Below are 21,646 nucleotides of genomic sequence, written 5' to 3' on the forward strand. Positions count from 1 at the left end.
GGCTACTGTTGTCCTAGAAGACAACAGGGCCATTAAGAGAAGGGTGACGTCGCCTTAACTGTAATGGTGCTCACCATTCATCGTTTTCACCAACCCTGAACCCAGAGCTGTGCATGCAGGCTCACCGCACCTTGTGACAATGTCGCACCCCACCCAACATGTTTAAACAGATCATTTTTTTTTAATAAAGAATTGCAAGGCTTTCCCACAATTCTGGAGGCATTAACAAATGACAAGGTTGAGCCCATGGATATTTTACACGTTTGTCTGTGGGCAATGGATTGGATGCAGTCTCACTGTTCACTATGCACAGACAACCCTCCACAGGACCCCACTAGAGAGCAGCATTACAAATGGCTCACTGTGGTCCTCATGCTGGGCATGTGAGAGCCTTCGACCACTTAGAGGGCACTGAGCGGAGGCAGGGCCCTTTCAGGGTGTAGAGCAGCTCATCTGGATTCTCATCAGAGGACAAACACACATGAACACGCACGCACATGTGCACACACACACACACACACACGCACGCACACACTCCACATCACTGGCCACGTAGGCATGCGACTTGGTGAAAGGTGATATACATCAAGCTAGTCCAGGTCTCATCAAGAAGAAGTGAGCTGTCCATATCATCTAGTCACAGAGCTGGGGAGGCCAGGGCCTCTCACAACTTAGTTACCCAGGGTGCACTAGCCAGGCTGAGGGAACGCCCACTCAGGCTGCAATAGGAGACAGGCTTCCCTGCAGAACAACGGACGACTGTGCAGCACAGAGGACAGAGAGGCACAGTAGCCAGAAGTGATTGACGGCAGCGGTCTAGCTGTCCTCCCTACACACGGGAAGAGTGAGAGACGCCATGGCCACAGCAACAGGCACAGAAGAAAACTAATCCACCAAGAAAGGTAATCCACAAGGAACAGAAATGCTGGCCTATTCCAACTCTTGGTTCTACAGTCATTGTATTTCATGGATTAAACAACAGTACCCTCTTTTGGAAATAGTTTTCTTTTCTGCTATTTATATGGGCACAGTGCCTTCTACCTGGGGGCTGTTTTCCTCTTCCTCTTTCTCCCGGCCACAAACTAGGAAGGCCAGAGTGATGCAAAACAGGAAGTTTGGGGGAGGGGTCTGTCTCTTTGAGACGCAAATACTTGGATCTGTGGGCAAATCTCACCTGTGGACCCAGCTGCATTGTGTTTAAATAGCATATAACAATGTCCTAACAAAAGGCATTCATTCCACTATGAAATCGAAGAAAGTAGCTGTTTCTGAAGGATCAGAGAAGCGAGAGAGAAGGAATCCAGTTGCTTGCTGTGTTGTGTATTAAGAATGAGGATTAAAAGGAGGCAATGATTACCCCCACCTACCCACACACAGAGAGGAGAATTATCAGGGAGGATACTTAATTTTGAATGGGAAACCTGTGATACCTTTATATGTTGTAAGATCATGTCACGCGTTTACCCCAACACATGATCAAACAGAATTAAACCAACACAAATATCTGCCTTTACCCATGTGTACCTTGAGATTCTCTCTGGCTATACTTGGGGTGAGGGCCAATCTGCTTGAAGACTTGACCCTGCATTTAAATACGTGTGTGTCCAAACTTGGAAGTAGACATTCTGAAAATCCCTATGAATGAATACCTCTTAACCTACAAAAACACAATGCTATGATTGATATTCTCTACTAGAAGTCACTTGTTCCATCCTCTAGTCCATGTTTAGGCTGGCCTTAACTATAGGAAAATATCCGAATTTTTTTTAAGGCCAAGTCAGTCTAAGCGTGCCCTGCTACCCCTCCGTGAGACAACAACAAAACCTATATTGAAATATCTCCTATCTCTTCTTTGCCTTCCTCTCCAGAGAGTCCTGAGAATTTTCCCTTATCCTGCCTTCATCCCATTGTGAGGAACCATGAGGAAAGGGAAGGCCTGTGGGACTCTCTGACAGAATCCTTAAATCCCTGTACCCTGCCTTCTCTCATTAGGGATCACAAGGGAGGAAGCCTGTAGACACTGGTCACTCTAAACGCCCCCACTAGGGTCTTGATCAATTCTTTCAGATAAATGCTGGTGCTCAATTTGCTCTCTCCTTGTTATGTAGCCATGGACTCCAATCCATGGAATGATGTCACCCACATTTACTGTAGCTCACAAGTAATCTAATCTACATAAATATCTCAGAGAGGTTAGCACTGGTCTCCTAGATGACTCCAGACCCTTTCACATTTGTCAATACAAATTGAAATTGTATTAACCAGCACAAGATTTATCTCATCCAATGAATTAATTTTTAGAAGGACAGAGTCAGCATGCCAGCAGTTTGCAACTCTGATGAATTAATGGGTCCAAATATTTATTCACAATTACTGTTCATAGCGCAACAAATTTTGAACATCTGACAGAATAGTATCCACTTTAAACTACTTATTCCATATATACCCGCTAGTTGGGATACTTAAAGGTCTTAAAAATTAGGAAACAACGTGATGAAGGAACATACTTGTTCAAACCCATCGTTCTTCTCAGGACAGTGCTTTGATGTAGTTTGCGCTGTGGGTGCAAGCCTGTGGACCTCTGCGCAGGGAACTTCCTCCTGGAAGCGGAAGTGCCTCTCCGGGTAGCCTAGGAGACACTGGGCGGCAGGGTCCACAGCACGACCTTCGACCTGCTCTAAGTGGCATCAGATGCTTAGAACCCCAGATTCCTGAAGAGGCCACGACCTTGGGTCGTTGCCGCGGTGAAGGTAACAGTGGCGTCACTCCAGCCCGCTGGTCTTATGTCCCGCGAGGAGTGGGAAGGCACAGCCAGCATGCTGCCCTTGTTTGAGCGGCTTGGCCCCAGACTGGGCATCAGGAACTGGGAAAAACTCTTGTGATGATTTTGTTTGGAAGGATCCTGTTCAACGCGTGGTGGCTGCAGCACCCTCTGGGACCCGGAAGGAAACCCAGGGTCAGGAGAGCACTCTCCTGCCAGATTCCCTGTAGTGTGGAAGGGGAATGAAGTGGAAAACATGTGCATGGGGAGGTGGATTTTTTTCTTTAAAAGAAGTATCCATTCTTCAGGATTTCCATTTTAACTTATAATCACCAATTGATTTTCTGTTCTTTTTTTAAAATTTCCTGATGTGCAAGCAGTTTGTTTACTTAGCGCTCCTTGTTAGCGCTTTGCTGAGAGATCCTGCCATTTTGAGACATTTAGTCTGGTTTTGTCTGGTGAAGTTCTTTGCTCATTCTGTAGGCTGTTTGTCCTATTGACATGTCCCATTAGTTAATCTTGATTCCAGATACATTTGTGAAAGTTTTTATCAGTTATAGGAGTTCCCTGGTAACTATTTTAGGATAACTTATGTATCCTATCATATCATCTTCAAATAACGATACTTTTACCTCTTCCTTTCTAATTTGTGTCCCCCTGACCTCCTTCAGTGTTCCTATTGCTCTAGCTAGAACTTCAGGTACTATTTTGAATGCATATGGAGGGAACGGATAACCCTGTCCTGTTCCTGATTTCAGTGGAATTGCTTTGGATTTCTCTCCATTTAATTTGATGTTGGCTATAAACTTACTGTAAACTGTCTTTATTATGTTTAGGTATATCCCTTGTATTCCTACTCTCTTCAATATTTTTTTATCATGAATGGGTGTTGAATTTTTGCCAAAGGCCTTTATTGCATCTAATGAGATAACCATGTGAATTTTTTTTCCAGATTTTTTTTTTGCTTGGTTGATTACATATACTGCTTTTTGTCTATTGAACCATCCATGTATCTCTGGAATGCAGTCTACTTTATCATGGTGGATGATGTTTTTGATATGTTCTTAGATTCAGTTTACAAGTATTTTAATGACTATGTTTTCGTCGATGGTTGTAAGAGAAATTGGTCTGTAATTCTCTCTCTTTTGTTGAGTCTTTATGTGGTTTGGGTACCAGAGAAACTGTGTCCTCATAAAATGAATTGGGAAGTGTTCCTCCTGTTTCTATTTTATGGAATAATTTGAGGAATATTGGCATTAACTCCTCTTTAAAAGTCTCGTAGAATCCTATGCTAATACCATCTTACTCTGGGCTTTTTTTGGTTAGAAGTTTTCTAGTGACTGCTTCTATATCACTAGGGGTTATAGGGCTACTTAAATCATGTATCTGATCTTGATTTAACTTTGGTAAGTGATATCTATCAAGAAAATTGTCCCTTTCTTTTAGAGCTTCCAATTTGGTGGAATACAGTTTTCTAAACTATGTCCTTATGATTCTCTGGATTTCCTCAGTGTCTGTTTTTATATCTCCTCTTCGTTTCTGGTTTTGTTATTTTCGACATTCTATCTCTACCCTTTAGTTAGTTTGGATAAGTGTTTTAATAAGTATCTTGTTTATCTTCTCAAAAAAAAAACCCAACTCTTTTTTTTCATTGATTTTTAGTCTTGCTCTCTGTGTTTATTTTGTTAGTTTCAGCTCTCAGATGGATACTCCTGCAGTCCACTCCTCCTGGATGTGCTTCCTTCTCTTTGTTCTACAGCTCTCAGGGGTGCTGTTACGTTGCTAGTTTGAGATCTCTCCTATTTTTCATGTAGGTATGTAGTACTATGAACTCTTAGCTCCCTATTCGTTGTTGAGAAAACCAATCAAATGCCATGACAGGGTCCCAATAGCCCTGTCAGAGACCAGGCCTCAGTTTTGGGTTACTGGACCTGAACAAGCAGTTCAGGAAAAAACCACAACTGAGGTGCAACCAATGAGCAGGTGCCCCACAGGCTTATGCAAGCTTAAGCTAACTAAAGAGATTTTCTCCCACCCTGCACCTGGAAAGTTGCTAACCACTAAAGCCACCCTCCAATCCTCTAACAACCCATAAACTTTTTTTTATCTAAACCCACCAATCAACCCCCAAACTAACTTCCCTCTCTGGAATTCCACTGATTTTGCTTTAAAAGAGCCTGCAATCTTCTCTTGGGGTCACACATTGGTTCTTGGTCAGATGGTTTGATCCCTACATGCTGGAATTTTTGCTCTCAAGAACTAAATGCTCTTGGTGATTGCATACGTATCTGGTAGTCCTCTCGTGCATCTTCCCGTAGACCCTAATCATTGTGTCCCATAAGTTTGGTTATGTTGTTTATTCATTATCATTGAATTCTAGAAAGTCTTAAACTTCTTTGTTTATGTCTTAATTTAGTATTCATTTGGTAGATAATTGTTCAATTTCCATGTGTTTGTAAACTTCCTGTTTCTGTTGCTATTAATATCCAGCTTTAATCCATGCTGGTCTGCTAGGATTCAGAGTGAGGCCCAGATGATCCAGAGGACCTCTGTTGAAGTTTACTCTGAGTTCTACATTCAAAACAGCCTCAAGAATGCTAACTGAAATGATCAAGCCTCACAGAATATTACAGTCAGACTTGACCATAATCCTAATCTTTAGGTTCCCATAAGATTATAAGCACCCCCAGTTATCAGGAAGTAGCCTAGAAAACTACACCCACATTGCCAAAAATGGATTATGGATGTTTGTCTTTGTTTAGAGTGTTGGTTAGTTGTGATAGATAATGGTCAGAAAGAAAGCTAAACAAAGGAGACTAGATTCAGAGTTCTTGTTCTGAAAGAAAAAAAGGGGGGGGGAGTACTATGGGTTAATAGTAAAGATTTGTCCTGTAAAGATTTGTCCCTTGTATTGGTTTAAAAAAACACTGATTGGCCAGTAGCCAGGCAGGAAGTATAGGTGAGGCAACCAGAATAGAAGAATTCTGGGAAGAGGAAGGGCTCAGTCTACAGTTGTCACCGAGATGCAGAGGAAGCAAGATGAGAAAACTTCACTAATAAAATGTACCAAGCCACATGGCTAACACAGACAAGAACAATGGGTTAATAAAGATGTAAGTGTTAGCTAAAAATACGCGGAAGCTATTGGCCAAACAGTGTTTCTGTGTTATTATTCTGGTCTGGGCAGGCAGGAAAGGAATGAATAGTCTCCGCTTATAAAGGTGTTATTTCACTTTTCTCATATCTGTTGAGACTTTCTTTGTGACCGAGAATGTGATCATTTTTGGGGAAAGCTTTATGAGGTGCAGAGAAGATGGTATGTTCTTTTGCATTTGGGTGAAATGTTCTGTATACGTCTGTTAAATCCATTTGGTTTATTGTTTATTTTTTTATTTTTTAAACTATCTTTTTACATATCAATCCCAGCTCCCACTCTCTCCCCTGGGGAGTTCCCATGAGCTCAGGTAAGCTGTTTTGATGGGTATCCACATCATGGTGTTGACCTCTTTGTTCATATTTTCATTTCTCCCACTTTCAACTTGACTTTGGGAGCTCAATCCAGTGCTCCAATGTGGGCTTCTGCCTCTGTTTCTATTAGTTGCTGGATGAAGGTTCTATGGTGATATTTAAGATAGTCATTAATCTGACTACAGGGCAATTCAAGATTGGGCCCCCTCTCCTCTATTGCTTAGGGTCTTAGCTGGGGTCATCCTTGTAGATTCTTGGGAATTTCTCTAGAACCAGGTTTCTTGCTAACCCTATAATGGTTTCCTCAATCAAGATATCTCCTTCCTTGCTCTCATCTCTGTCCTTCCTCCATCTTGACTATTCCATTCCCTCAAGTTCTCCCTTAACCCTCTTCTTCTCCCCTTCTCTTCTCCTTCCCCCCACCCTTATTCTCCCAGTTTTTTCAGGCCATCTTGCCTGTTTCCAATTTCATATGGATCTATGTATGTTTTTATTTGGGTTCACCTTATTACCTTGCTTCTCTAGGATCATGAACTGTCGTTTGTTTATAGCTCAAAGGCTCAATGTCCTTTGTTTATAGCTAGTATCCACTTATGTGTGAGTACATACTATATTCATCTTTTTGGGTCTGGGTTACCTCACTCAGTATAGTGTTTTTTTAATTCTATCCATTTGCATGCAAAATTCAAGATGTCAAAGTTTTTTTACTGCTGAGTAGTACTCTCATGTGTAAATGTGCCACATTTTCTTTATACATTCTTCAGCTGAGGGGCATCTAGGTTGTTTCCAAGTTCCGGCTATTACAAATAATGCTACTGTGAACATAGTTGAACAAATGCCTTTGGAGTATGATTGAGCGTCTTTTGGGTATATACCCAAGAGTGGTATTGCTGTATCCTGAGGTAGGTTGATTCCCAATTTTCTGAGAAACTGCCATACTGATTTCCAAAGTGGTTGTACAAGTTTACATTCCCACCAGCAATGGATGAGTATTCCCCTTACTCCACATCCTCTCCAGCATAAGCTATAATTGGTGTTTTTGATCTTAGCCATTTTGACTGGTATAAGATAGTATCTCAGAGTTGTTTTGATTTGCATTTTCCTGATGACTAAGACTGTTGAACATTTCCTTAAGTATCTTTTGGCCATTTAGATTCTTCTGTTGAGAATTCTCTGTTTAGTTCTGTAACCCATTTCTAATTGGGTTTAGAATTTTAATGTCTAATTTCTTGAGTTCTTTATATATTTTGGAGATCAGTCCTTTGTCTTATGTGAGGTTGGTGAAGATCTTTTTTCATTCAGTAGGTCACCTTTTGTCTTATTGACTGTGTTCTTTACTTTACAGAAGCTTCTCAGTTTCAGGACATCTCATTTGTTTATTGTTGCTCTCAGTGTCTGTGCTACTGGGGTTATATTTAGGAAGTGGTTTCTTGTGCCCATGCATTGTAGACTACTGCCCACTTTCTCTTCTGTGAGGTTCAGTATGGCTGGATTTATATTGAGGTTCTTAATCCATTTGTACTTGAGTTTTGTACATGGTGATAGATATGGATCTATTTTCACTCTTCTATATGTTGACATCCAGTTATGCCAGCACCATTTGTTTAAGATACTTTATTTTTTCCATTGTATAATTTTAGCTTCTTTGTCAAAAATCAGGTGTTCATAGGTGTGTGGATTAATAACTGTGTTTTCAATTCGATTTCATTGGTCAACCTCTCTGTTTTTTTGCTAATACCAAGATGTTTTCATTACTGCAGCTCTGTAATAGAGCTTGATGTCAGAAATGGTAATGCCTCTGGAAGTTCCTTTATTGTACAGGATTGATTTAGCTATTCTGGATTTTTTTGTTTTTCCATATGAAGTTGATTATTATTCTTTCAAGTCTGTGAAGAAATGTGTTGGGATTTTGATAGGAATTGCATTGAATCTATAGATTGCTTTTGTAAGGATTGCCATTTCTGCTATGTTGATTCTACCTATCCAAGAGTATGGGAGATCTTTCAACTTTTTGGTATCTTCTTCAATTTCTTTCTTCAAAGACTTGAAGTTCTTGTCAGATAGGTCTTTCACTTCTTTGGTTAGTGTTACCCCATGATATTTTATTTTATTTGTGGGACCTGGAGAAAACTGGGCACACAGACCAGGTGTGCTCTCTCTCTCTCTCCCTCTCCCTCTCTCTCTCTCTCTCTCTCTCTCTCTCTCTGGTTCCCTCACAGCACAGCTGAGCTGTAAATCTTCTCCTTCTTCTACCCCTATTATTCTTAGGTTTGATCTTTTCACAGTGTCCCAGATTTCCTGTATGTTTTGTGTTAAGAATTTGTTGGATTTGTTTTGTTCTTTAATCAGTGAGTTTATTTCCTCTATAGTATCTTCAGTGTCTGAGATTCTTTCTTCTATCTCTTGTATTCTGTTGGTAATACTTGTCTCTGCAATTCCTGTTCATTTACCCAAATTTTTCATATCCAGCCTTCCCTCGGTTTGTGTTTTCTTCATTACCTCCATTTCATTTTTCAAGTCTTGAACTATTTCCCTGACCTGTCTGATTGCTTTTTCTTTGTTTTCTTGGTTATCTTTGAGAGATTTATTCATTTCATCTACCTTTTTGTTTGTTATCTCCATTTATTTATGGCAGTTTTTCACTTCCTGTTTAAGTTCCTCTATCATTTTCATATAGTTCCATTTAAAGTCGATTTCTTCCAGGTCCCAGAAAGCCACACCCAAACTCGGTCCCACCTCTTAAAGATAATTGGTTAACAAAGCTTCCCCAGTAGAATCACTTTGAGTTTCTCTCCATTTAATTTGATGTTGGCTGTCGGCTTGCTGTATATTGCTTTTATTATATTTAGATATGATCCTTGTATCCAAGACCTTTATCATGAAGGGGTTTTGGATTTTGTCAAATGCTTTTTCAGCATCTAATGAGATGATCATAATTTTTTTCTTTCAGTTTATTTATATGATGGATCACATTGATAGATTTTTGTATGATGAACCAGCCCTGCATCTCTGGGATGAAGCCGACTTGATCATAGTGGATGATTTTTTATTCATGTGTTCTTGGATTTTGTTTGCCAGTATTTTATTGAGTACTTTTGCATCCATGCTCATGAGTGAGATTGGTCTGTAATTCTCTTTCTTGTTTGAGTCTTTGTTTGGTTTTGGTATCAGGATAACTGTAGCCTCATAAAAAGAGTTTGGCAATGACTCTTCTGTTTCTATTTTGTGAAACACATTAAGGAGTATAGGTATTAGCTCTTCTTGGAAGTTCTGGTAGAATTCTGCGCTAAAACCACCTAGCCCTGGGCTTTTTTGGTTGGGAGGTTTTTTGATGACAGCTTCTATTTCTCCTGGTCTTGATTTAATTTTGGTATATGGTAAGTAGGTGAATTGAGTCCATTGATATTAATAGATATTAATGATCAGTGGTTGTTAATTCTTGTTATTTTTTGGTAGTAGTGTTTCCCTTCTTTGGGTTTTACTGGTGGGAGTTTATCTGTTGCCTGTGTTTTGTGGGTGCAGTTAGCTTCCTTGGGTTTGGGTTTTCTTGCATTGGTGCCTACCCATCTCTTCCTTGAGTTGATGACAGCAGTGTCTTTGTGTCTTGGTCCAATCCTAGCAGTGGCTGTCTGAGTCTTTGGGAATTGTTCTTTGTCTGCTCTGTACTGTCAGTGTCTGTGTCTAGGGAGCGACTGAGGGCTCTCTTAGCCTGCTCTCTTGGTCCACTCTGTGCAGTCACATCTTGTGCTTTAGAGTTGTCTCTTGGTCCTCTCAGCAGGAAACTCTCCTGCAGGCTGGCTAGATAAGCAGAGGCAGGTGAGGGAGGGGCTGGGGTTTTACCCCACTCTGGTGGGCCTAGAGAGTGGGGTGTCCCGCTGTGCTGCTGGTATTGTAGCAAGCTGTGTTTCTGAGTTCCACCAAGGTTGCCGGATAATAGGTAAGTTTGGGAGTAGAATGGGGCTTGTAGCTTGCAGGGGTGTCTGGTGAAAGGGGCTGGGTATTTGGGCAGTCTAGCTGCAGGAAACTCTTCTGCTGTCAGGCTAGGGAACCTGAGGCAGTTGGGAGAGGATTTTGCCCCACTATGGAGGTCCTAGAAAGTGGAGAGTTCCACCACATGGCTGATCACTCACCTTTTTGTCCCCTCTGTATTGTAGCAAGCTCTTGGTCTCCTCAGTATTGTAGCAAGCTGTGTTTCAGAGTTCCACTGAGGTTGCAGGAGGATAGGCAAGTTTAGTGGCAGGATGGGGTTAGTCACTTGCAGGGTCCTGTGAAAGGGGGTTAGGTATTGGGGCAGCCTACCTGCAGGCTGCTGTGTATTCATTTTCATTGAATTCTAGGAAGTCTTTAATTTCTTTCTCATTGCTTCCTTGACCCAGGGGTGATTCAATTGAGTATTGTTCAGTTTCCATAGTTGGTGGGCTTTCTGTTGTTCATGTTGTTGAATTCGAACTTCAAACCGTGGTGATCTGTTAAGATACAGGGGGTTATTCCACCTTTTTTTGTATCTGTTGAAATACACGTGGGATTTGAGGAACAAATTTTATGTGTGCAAAAGCACATGGAAAAAAACCGCAAGGGATTATTCACTTCCAAAAGTCGTTGAGAACACTCAGCCCTACCAAGAAGATATTAATACTTTGCAAGGAGAGTTTTACAGCTGGTAGCTACACACAAAGAAAAAGTTTATGAGCTGATGTGTCAAATAGAAGCATCAGGTAAAGAACACGAAGCAGAAATAAACTAAAAGATAACAGAGTGCAAGGGTGTGAGGGAAGAGAGAGCAATCAGGAGAAATACCACTGTGGAACAGAAACCTTAAATGAAGACACACGAGATGCAAGCCAGGAGAACCAAAATTGTTCTGTGCCCTTACATTTGCAGAACAGACAGTATATGAGAAAGTCAGATGATTGAAAGATTATTTAAAAGAACTGGAATCCCAGCATAGTATCTTAAAAGATGAATGATCTCAAGCTAAAGCTTGAAATGGAGGAGCAACATAGAAAAGATGAGTTTTTCCGTGAACAAGGTGGCTTAGAGTTTAAAATTAATGAACTGTTGCTGTCTAAAGAAGAACATGGCTGTGTACTAAAAAATTCAAATATGAGCAAGCAGATTTAAATAAACAGTTTGTTGTGCTGTGAACAATATACCATAGAAATACAGCATCTTCACAAGCTCCATCATAAAGAAATCTTTGAACTTACTGAGACATTTATATGAGGTTCAGGAAAAGAAAAATTAGCACTACTGTTTGAAATACAGGGTCTTATGAAACAGTGTGAAAATCTACAATGTGAAAAGCAGGAGGGACTCCTAAGTGATGAGAGTTAATGGGAAATGATTGGACTTTAACAAAGTGAACTTGGAGAATCTTGTGGAAAAATGAGTCAAGAGTTTGAAACAATGAAGCAAATGTAAGAGTCTGTTGTTCAGGAACTTCAGCAGAAGCTGAGAATGGCTTTTAACAAAAAGATGATCTTCTTGAAACTGTGAATTGCCTCTAATGAGAATATGAAAAGTTATTATCTCAACCTTAATTTGCACACAAACTTGAAAGTACCGTAAAGAGCCTTAAGGCAAACAATAGTGTGTACTTAGCCAGTCTTGATAAAAAGATTACATGTAACAAGAATTAGAAACAAAGATACATTCTCTTGCCGAAGAAAAAGATGATTTTATAAGTAAATTGAAAAGTTGTCATGAAGAGATAATTTCCATCAGGAATGGGAACGGGAACAGCGGAGACAGTAGAGCTCAGGGAAGCAGCAAAGCAAACCGCTCAGCACAAGAATGAACTGAGACCAAGAGTAACTGAGTTTACAGGGAAACTAGGTGAAATATTGAGATAAAACAATCAAAATGACCAAAGCATTATGGTTCAGATGAAAACTATGACTGAAGACCAAGAAGCATTTCATCTAAATCAAATCTCTTTATGAAGGAAATAATAGACTATATTCTGAAAAGATCTAGTTGAGTAGAGATTTGGAAACTCTTCAGTCTCAAAAAGATTTTTCCTTAAAGGACGCGTTGCTGAGTTAGAAGAGAAACTCCAGTTAGTGTTTGAAGCATGAGATAACTTTAATAAACTTTGAAAATAAGCAAGTTCAGAAGTCATGTGACAAAACTTAATTATATGTCTATCAATGAGGGCTAACATTTTAGAAGAAGAAAAGAAGAGGAAGATGTTATAGAAGTCCTACAAGCTGCAGATGAATCCTTAGGAAAACTGAAGGAAAAAAAAACATGGCTTGGTCTCTGAATACGATGAGTGAGTGTTAGAATTAGAAAGAAAGATTAAAATCAAGAGAGTGTAGGTAAATGTGAAGAACTTAGGGCTTTACTTAGAGACTCTGAGCAGGAGAAAATTCTCTTAAGGAGAGAATTAGAAGGAGCCACATCTACAAAAGAGGCCTTGCAAGTTGATCCTCTAGGAATGGAGCATGCTAATGAAAAAAAACAAGTCTTGAAAATCAGACTCTTTTAGCTCCAGTTGGAGAATGAGCTCAGATATTACACAGCAAAAATGAAGTTCATAATGAAAAGCTTCTTGTATTAGAACATAAAGGCCTAGAGCTGTTGCTAGAACAAAGAGGATCTGAGCTACAAGATGACGCTGCTAAAGGTGCCACTATTCTGTGTTTTATTTGGTTTGGTTTGAAAACTCTGGTGACTGGTTGTACAAGATGTTTGCGTTAACATTTTTATGGTCTGGAATCAGAAGTAAAGTAAAAGTGAAAAAGAAGTAAAGTAAAAGTAAAGTAAAAGTGATTTACTTTACTGAGTTTAGACTCAGGCGGCAGTTTTCTGGGAAACGAATTAAGCACTCTGATGTGTTGTGTCTCAGTCACATGTGACGAGTGATCAGCAGACTGATCTACGAAATGTCACAATTACCCTCAGGACACAGACAGTGCTTCACTTTCTCAAGAACACGTTCAGTCAAGAATATGAACTATAAGTGTCAGGTAAGAGGGACAACTGGAGCAGGAAACCAACCAATCACTGAGCACCCTCAGTCTGAACCCAAAGTCAGTGAAAGAAACACACCCTGTATTTGAGACCTGAGCGAGAGCAGTTTCTTGCTCAAATGCCATAAGGAGCCTCTTTGTTGCCCATCTTCCTCTTGAAGTAATTGTTGCTGCCAGGAGCAGATGTGTGTCGCTGTCATGAAAAGCCCTAAGTTCTTAAACATCTTAAATGTCATATTCTGAAGGTCTTTGAAAGATTTGAGGAATCTTTATCCGTCTGAAATACATCTCTGTACATCTAGGAAACCTAACTAACATGACTACAAGGCTTGACTGTTATAGATACTTGTCTATTAACCTGTATTTCTTAATTATACATTACATTTTTAAATGAGCTACACAAACACAATACCTTAATCAAGACCAGAAATTTACATATAACAAAATTGATCTTAAATTTGTATCAATAAACCAAGATGTATACCAATGCAAATTATTCATATCTATATCAGAAAAGCATTACTAAGACACACTCAGCAAGGCAGAGCAGAACAGAAGAACCTTGCTATGATGCTCCTTAAGGGGAGTCTGAGCAAGGCCAGGCGGGAAAAAGTAACAACTTTTTGGTAGAGCCAGAGGAGATTGCTTTATTTCTGCAGTTGGGGCTTCCCTAATTTAGCAGAGTGTTAGCAAAAGAAGACACATCTCGGGTCAGAGAAGAAGCAGACAGCTCTGCTAGGACGCTCCAGTAAGGGAGCAGAGCAGAAATCAACTGTAGCAGCTCTCCAGGACAGGAACAGGATCCCTATATCCTGTGGGGAGACCAACTCCCACCACACCCCAGCTTCAGGTAGCCTGGCTTCCCGATTCTCAGGACACCTGTACTCCAGAGCTGAGCTCTCCTATTGCAGTTCCAGCCTTCGGAGCTGTCCTGTTTCAGCTCTGCCCTTCCAGAGCTGTCCTACTGCGGCTCTGTCCCTCCAGAGCTGTCCTACTGCGGCTCTGTCCCTCCAGAGCTGTCCTATTACGGCTCTGTCCCTCCAGAGCTGTCCTATTGCGGCTCTACCCCCTCCCCCAGCTGTCCTATTGAGGCTCCACCCCTCCAGAGCTGTATTATTGTGGCTCTAAGCATATCCTGGCTTCCCATTAAGTCGGGATATCCCTGCAACACTACTGTAACACATTCCCCTACAATAGGGGTATTCTGTTTTAGTTAAATATTTAATGTTCTCTTAGAAATTAGTTAGGGTTCCTATTGCTGTGAAGAGACATCATGACCATGGCAAGTCTTATAAGGACAATATTTAATTGAGAGTGACTTGCTTACAGTTTCAGAGGCTCAGTTCATCATCATGGTGGGGAACATGGCCCACGCAGGCAGACATGGTGCTTGAACTATAGCTGAGAGTCCTACATCTTGCAGGCAACAGGAAGTCGACTGAGACACTGGGTGGTATCCTGAGCATAGGAAACTGCAAGGCCCACCCCCACAGTGACACACTTCCTCCAACAAGGTGACACCCACTCCAACAGAGCCATGTCTCCTAATAGTGCCACTCCCTATGAGATTATGGGGGCTAACTACATTTAAACTACTACACTCTCCGAACTGGAACTTTGAACTTTTGATTTGGCTGACTGGCCGAGAGCCCATGGTCCATTTCTTTTCTCCTTCTAAATGTTGGGGTTATACGCAGGGACAGCCAGCTTTTAAAGGGATTTGACTTTATTATTTCATGCGTGGAGCTGTTTACCTCTTGCATGTCTATGCACTGCCTGCATGCCTATTGCTCAAGGAGACCAGAAAAGGGCTTTGGATTCTCCAGAACTGGACTTCAAGTGGTCGTGAACTGCCATGTGGGTGGTGGGGCTTGAACTCCAGCCCCCCAGGAGCAACAGGTCAAGCGCTCTTACCCACTGAGCCCCCTTCCAGGCCCAGCACTAACTTGTTTATGTGGGTGTCGGAGATTCAAACTCACGGGCCTCACACTTGTACTGGAAGAGCTCTTACCCACCAAGCCATCTCCTCAGTCCCAGAAAATGTTCTTTTTCAAAACCCATCTGTGACTTTTTTTAATTGAAAATATATTTTTTGTACAGTTTATTTTGATGAGGGCTTCCCTTCCTCACTCCTCCTAGTTCTTTCCCCAACCCCCTTGCTATCTAGATCCACACCCTTTCTGTCTCCTTAGAAACAATCTTCTAAGGAATAATAATAATAAAATACAAAAAGATAAAACAAATAGGAATAGGGCAAAACAAACAGAAGAAAAAGAGCTAATGAAAAAATATAAGAAACACATAGAAGCCAAGACACACACGTTTGCACCCGTGGGAATCCCATAAAAACACAACAAATGGGAGCCATAGCATATATACAAGGGATCTGTAAGTTAAAAAAAATCTCTGAAACCTCTGAAGATGCTGTTAAGTTCATTTTGTGTGGGCCATCTTCTTCTGGACGTGGGGCCCACCCTGAAGAGTGTTTATCTCCCCAGTGGGACTTCCTTGGAGGAAACTGATTTTTCATTTGTAGCGGTTGTCTGTCAGTTGGAGAAGCTTCTGGGTTAGAGATGGGGCACGTGTCCCCTTCTCCTTTCAGCTCTGGGACCCTATCTGGTGCCAACCCATTCAGGTCCTGTGTGTGCTGCCTCAGTCGATATGAGTTTGTGTGTGCATAGATCCTGCTGATTTAGAGGCTCTTGCTTCCTTAGCGTCCTCCCTCCACTCTGGCTCTTATCTTTCAGCCTCCTCTTCCACAGAGACCTAGGAGAGGCATTCGAAGGAAATGTCCCATTTAGGGCTGAGTGTCCCAAGGTCTCTCACTCTGCACATTTTCAGGAAAAAAACCTTTTAATTGATAGCATTTGCATTTTTTCTTAGATTTTGTGGATTTCTCCTCTGTATACTGTCTATATCAAAGGCCTTTGGGGCCCAGCCCCAAGATCCTCTTCAGGGTTCAGATCAGATGTTACAGCAAGTGAAAGGAACCTTTTCCTAGGGTGTCTGAGGGCAAACTCTCTCTTTCTCCCACTCTATGCATTTCTGAAGCAGTCTCTTAATTGTTCTGCCTCTATTCCAATTCTCCTGCCCTACTTCTAATTCCTCCTAGCTTCTTCTCCTCTAGCCTCCAAACTTTCTCATTCTCACGAGACTTGGAGCAGTAATAAAAAACTATAAGAGTTAACCTCTTGTTGGTCAAAAGCACATTCTAGGGTAAGCGTTAGGAAACTGAGCCATGTACCATGGCAGCACAAGGGTTTCAAGGTTACAGGAATACGACTGTAACCAGACGAGGTGGGGAGCGCAGTGCCCCGTGACAAGCTGTGAGACATAGGTCAGTTGTTAGCAGACTGGCAAGTGAAAAACTGGCAAGCTTTTCTTAGGATGCTTTGTGTAGCAACCTAGATTGGACATCTGCAACTCTGACCTTGTGCATAGGTGCAAAGTTTTGAGCTTACGATTCATTTACAAAAAGCCTATAGTCTAGTTTAAACTTGTTCTGAGGTAAAATGAGCTAATTGTGAGCAGTTAGTCTGAGCAAAAGGAACACAGCAGAATTTTAAGTGTCTACAGTCCTCATAGGACAATAGATCTAGTTATGGAACATGTCCTAATACGTATTCTTTATATCAAAATTTTATAGCTAAATGAAAAGTCATCTTCCTGACCACCCACAGATATATGTGCCCATAAGATTGAGATGCAATCATGAGATTACATATACACATCACATGAGATCACACACTACAACGAAGGTATTGGGAGACACCAAACTGCCTTAGCAACAGTGAGCAACCGTTTCCAGAGCCGATGGTCCTGAGGGCCTTGTCTGGGCAGGGCCAACCTCCCTCAGAGCCACTCCTCTGGTGGGTTGGCATCTGAATTATCAGTTGCTGTCTGCTGTATTCTTCCACGGCTTCCAACACATCTGACTGCTAAATTACTGTAGATATTTAACTGAACAATATCCACTAATACTAAGTAGAATAACTAGGGTTTTCCCAAATCAGTCCCCCTTTTGTTTATTTTATTAACCTTAAAACTTTATGTGTATCAGTGCTTGGTCTGCGTGTACTTATGTACACCATACATGTGCAGTACCCACAGAGGTCAAAAGAGTGCACGGTCCCCTGGGACTGGAGTTAGGGAATGTTGTGAGCCACCATATGGGTGCTGAGAGCCAAGCCCGGGTCCTCTGTGAGAGCAGCCGTCACTCCCCAGCGCTGAGCCCCGGCTCCAGGCCCTAGGCCTTCTGACCTGTGGGCCCCGAAGCTGCTCTAAGAGCACATGTTCAGCCACACCGGGGCAGCTCCACTGACTCGTGAGTTCCAAATGGCCGTGTCTCAGACCTGCCGAGTGGGAGATAGCGGGCACACTGCCACCACGTTGTCTTCACTTTTGGCAGTGCTGGGATCAAATCCAGAGTCTCGCTCACGCCTCAAATCCTTTACATTCCAGCCCCCACCCTGTTTCTCAATTCTTTTCAAGCTTTGCTAACAACGCTTTGATATTGGAGCTCTTAGTCTTATTCACAGTCGGGGAAACCGAGGTGTTGAGTTTGAACCCAGTTTGTCTGCTTTCATGTTATTCTCATGACTTCTGTAATTTCAAGTTAGTTCAATCAGCTAACCCTGGATGGAGCCTAACCCTGGACGGAGGCTAACCCTGGATGGAGGCCAACCCTGGACGGAGGCCCACCTCTCTGTTTGCATGGTGGTCAATGACTGCCATTTGAGTTAGCTCCATATAAATAATACTCCTTTCTTCTCGTGGAAATGTTTATCAAGTGCTTGGTTGCTCAGAATCTATGCCAAATGTTTCTTGAGTTTGGATGGGCTTAGAAGGCAAAGAAACATGTGATTGCTGTGTGGTGGCGAAAGCCTTTAATCCCAGCACTCGGGAGGCAGAGGCAGGCGGGTCCCTGTATGTTCGAGGCCAGCCTGGTCTTCAGAGCGAGTGCCAGGACAGCCAGGGCTACACTGAGAAACCCTGTCTTGAAAAGCCAAAGAAACAAAAAACAAACAAACTAAAGCAAAAACAAAACAAAACTCAAAAAGTAAGTGCTTATCTCCGGGACGTTTGGGTTTAGCTGCCTATGGAAAGATTAGGAAAGCCCAGGGAACATGGACGCTTCAGTGTCTGCAGGGCTTTCTGATCTTCCACTCTTTTGGCAGACAGGGCAAGCATTAGTAGATGCCTTTCATATGTGATGAGACTTAGGCTCTGCAAGGTTAAGTGATGTTTCCCCTAAAAATCTCACAGATAGTGAGCAGCAGGGTTAGTCATCTGATCCAATCCTCCTGCCTCCAAACCCTGCCTCCAAACCCAGTACGATTTCCTCTGTGGTTGACCCTATCCCTGCACTCTGAACTTTGCTGTTGCCCTGGCAACGGTGTAGAACACTGAGTGCCTAGAAACCATGATACTGACTTCTCTGTGGGTCGCCAGGCTTAAATGAGGTCATCATCAGTTCCATTTTTGTGTGCTGCATCTTAAGGTTTATTAAGGTTGCTGTCTTGGTCACCAAAAGATGTCTGATCCCTAGTGGGCTTCGGGGCACATACAGCAGGTGCGCTGCCTGTTCTGGTCATGGTCCTCACATTCTGTTTGCCTTGGTCCTGGGAAGTGGGTAGAAAACAAGAAACCCAGAGACAGGACAGAGGTCTGAAGTGGGGCTTTCCCCTTGGACTTCTCTTTCTCCCTCTGCTGTTACAGTCATCTGTCACCGAGCCGCTGTTGTGGGGTGGACTGTTAGGCAGTGGCTAGGGTTCACCTTTCTGCCCGCTACCAGTAGGAGTCAGGTAAACTCTGGGGACACTCTGAGATTTTGCCAGCAGGTGGCACTTGTTCCCTACTCTTACCAAATACAGGCTAAGAAAAGAAATAGCGTGTTCTATTTATTACTGCTTTGTTTAGCTAGGCCTAAGCAATCCTCTTTCCCTAGTGTAGGGGGCGAAATATCTGGTTACACACTGCAATACTTTTCGACTCTTCTCCCACAATGGATGGAAAATTGTTTACGATATTCAACATATAACAGTAAAATGTGAAAGAAAGGAGAATATAAATCACCGTAAGGAATATCAGATTATATTAAGGGTTGTTAGTAAACAGCGGGATAATATTTTTATTGTATCTTTTCACTGTATCTTTTCCTTGTATTTATTTTTGAGACAGGGTCCTGCTGTGCAGTCCAGAACTCACTAGACCCACAAAGTCAGACCTCCAGTATGGCTCTCCTCAGGCCTCAGTCTCTGGAATGCTAGGCCTACTGTGTGGGTCACCTGGTTCCATTCTTGGGTCTTTAGTGAATTGAAAGGGGGGAGGAGAAGATGTCTTTCCTAGGATTTGAAATAAAAATGGAAGTGCACACCTAGGTCAAGCAAGTTTCTGTCTCCTTTTCATCTCGTTAACCTGACATTCTGTGCAATTCCAGGCCTTCAAACGTGAAGCGGACTCTTTATTGCTCTGCATCTCTAGGGTTGCACAATCCACATCCTTCACCCCATTAGCTTCCATTTCCAGAGGGTCTTTCAACCGTGCGTTCATTTTTCCCCATTGTTCTCGGGAACACAGGTGCACGGTTAAGATGGTCCTGCATTACCAGAGCAATTTTTGAGAGTCCCCTTGAGACAGAGTCCTGCTTCTGAGACAAAGTTGGAAAGTCAGTGTTATGGTCATACAAACCAGGCAGTGTTCTGGTCAAAGACGAAATCTGTCATTATAGGATTCTCAAATCCGTAAAAGTTTCAAGTTTCTCTTGAAGGGGAAATCAGGTTAAAACTTGCCTCCATCATCAATGGAGTTTGTATGGGACCATGTGACTCAGTAGCTGGATGGAGGTCCCTAACTATTCCTTCCCAGACCTTGAGTGGTTCTCGGTTGTCAATCAACCCCGAGAGAAAGACCTCAGTCTTGCCCCGCCCATCGCTGTGAAGGTGCGGACAAAGATTAGGGGCGGGACCAGGCGGGGCAGGGGGCTAGGAAACCAGACCGCGGAGCGGGTTCCTGGGCTTTAGGGCCGGCTCCCTGCGTCCTGGCGCGGTGGTGGCGGAGGCAGCTGGCGCTCGGCTTTGTGGCGTGCACGGGTTCCACCGAGTGTCGTGGAGGCACAGCCAGCGGGGACACTCTGCCTGGTCGCGGGTGCCGCATGGCTAGCCCCGCTCGGTCCGGCTTCCCGGCGCGCACGAACAGCCGTCTGGACGCGTTCCTGCGGCGGCACCTGGCACCCGAGGTCTACGACGCCGTCCGCGCCTACGAGCCGTGCATCGTGGTGTCCGACGCAGAGAAGCACACGTTCAAGTACGTTGTGCTCAGCGACCGGCTCATCTACCTGACCGAGAACCCGCCCAAGTCCATCCGGCGGGTCGTGGCTCTGCGGGACGTCGTGGCCATTGACCTGGTGAGGATCGCGGGAGGGCGGGCTGGCGGGCGGCTCCTTCCTAAACTCCCGCATCCCTCTCCTGCACCGGCGAAAGGAGGAACACCTTCTCCATCCCGCCCACGACTTCCCCACATATTGTCAGTGAAAACAGCAGCGCGGGAAAGCTGGGGAATGAGGGAGAATTTCAAATAACAACGTCCCCACCCCGTTCTCAATCTGTCTACCCCTGCTCCCAGCATTGTGGAGATTTGACAGCTCGCCCCCCTATAGAAACACACCTTCAAGCCAGCCTCTTGTCCTTTAAACTCCTAGTCTGCAGCCTGTGTGGGAGGGACGGGAGCCCACACCCGCGCAAACTAACGCTGCGAGCGAGTTAAGCTGCCAGGGCTTGTTTACTTTCTAGCCGCTCATGTTTAATTAACACGGGACTGGCCCAGGCTAAGCGAGGGAACGAATGAATTTACGTGACGTGCACTGGATACTTGCTCCTTTCAGGCTGCCACTTGATCCAAACTGAATGAGAAAACTTCCTGGAAGGAGTGTCATCAGAGCCGAGTCTCAGGAGGTGCAATCTGGCCTCGCTGAGCGCGTCCCAGTTTCTAGAATGTTGCCTCCATCCCTCTTTCCTCTGGGAACTGGTTGACTGTAAGAGCCAGCAGCCTCCTCTGGTTTCCCCTCCCACTACCTCCTGGTCTCTTTATCTGCGCTGCTTTCCAGGTGTTTCTTCCTTTCTCCCTTGGGACAGGTGTCTCGCCTCCTTTCTCCTTTGCCTGAGCCTGTATCCCCGAGGGAGAAGTTGGCGAGGCTCCTGACTGCTTTGCCTAGAAAATCAAAATTTGGTCCAATGCACTATAAGAAAAAAAAAATAAAATTCAATGAAGTTTTATTTTTTTAAATTCAGATTTCCCCTGTCAGCTGTGATCACACTAATTTGTTTCTGTAAAACTTTTATTTAATGCACTTTTTTATTTTGTGTGAACTTGTGTGTTTATTTGTGAGTGTGAGTGTGTGTCATGGTGAGAATGTGGAGGTCAGAGGACAGCTATGTAAGTCAGG

The 21,646-nt window shown here is 43.1% G+C and overlaps 1 protein-coding gene and 1 pseudogene across 2 annotated transcripts in view; both read left to right on the forward strand.

The window, feature by feature from the left end:
• Window positions 1-558: 558 nt before the first annotated feature.
• On the forward strand, window positions 559-20,225 carry LOC125389658 (GRIP and coiled-coil domain-containing protein 2-like; annotated as a pseudogene).
• C26H12orf56 (chromosome 26 C12orf56 homolog) overlaps window positions 20,205-21,646 on the forward strand; it is a 63,462-nt gene continuing 62,020 nt past the window's right edge. The window contains exon 1 of one of the 2 annotated variants that reach the window (XM_085683134.2): window positions 20,205-20,608. In XM_085683134.2, the coding sequence (XP_085539260.2) occupies window positions 20,357-20,608 (252 nt within the window). In that variant the 5' untranslated portion in view covers window positions 20,205-20,356. The remainder of the gene's footprint in view (window positions 20,609-21,646) is intronic. The other variant, XM_048418797.3, reaches the window with a different exon arrangement.

The sequence above is a fragment of the Myodes glareolus genome, chromosome 26 (assembly GCF_982192425.1).
Source record: "Myodes glareolus chromosome 26, mMyoGla1.1, whole genome shotgun sequence".
Lineage (NCBI taxonomy): Eukaryota > Metazoa > Chordata > Mammalia > Rodentia > Cricetidae > Myodes > Myodes glareolus.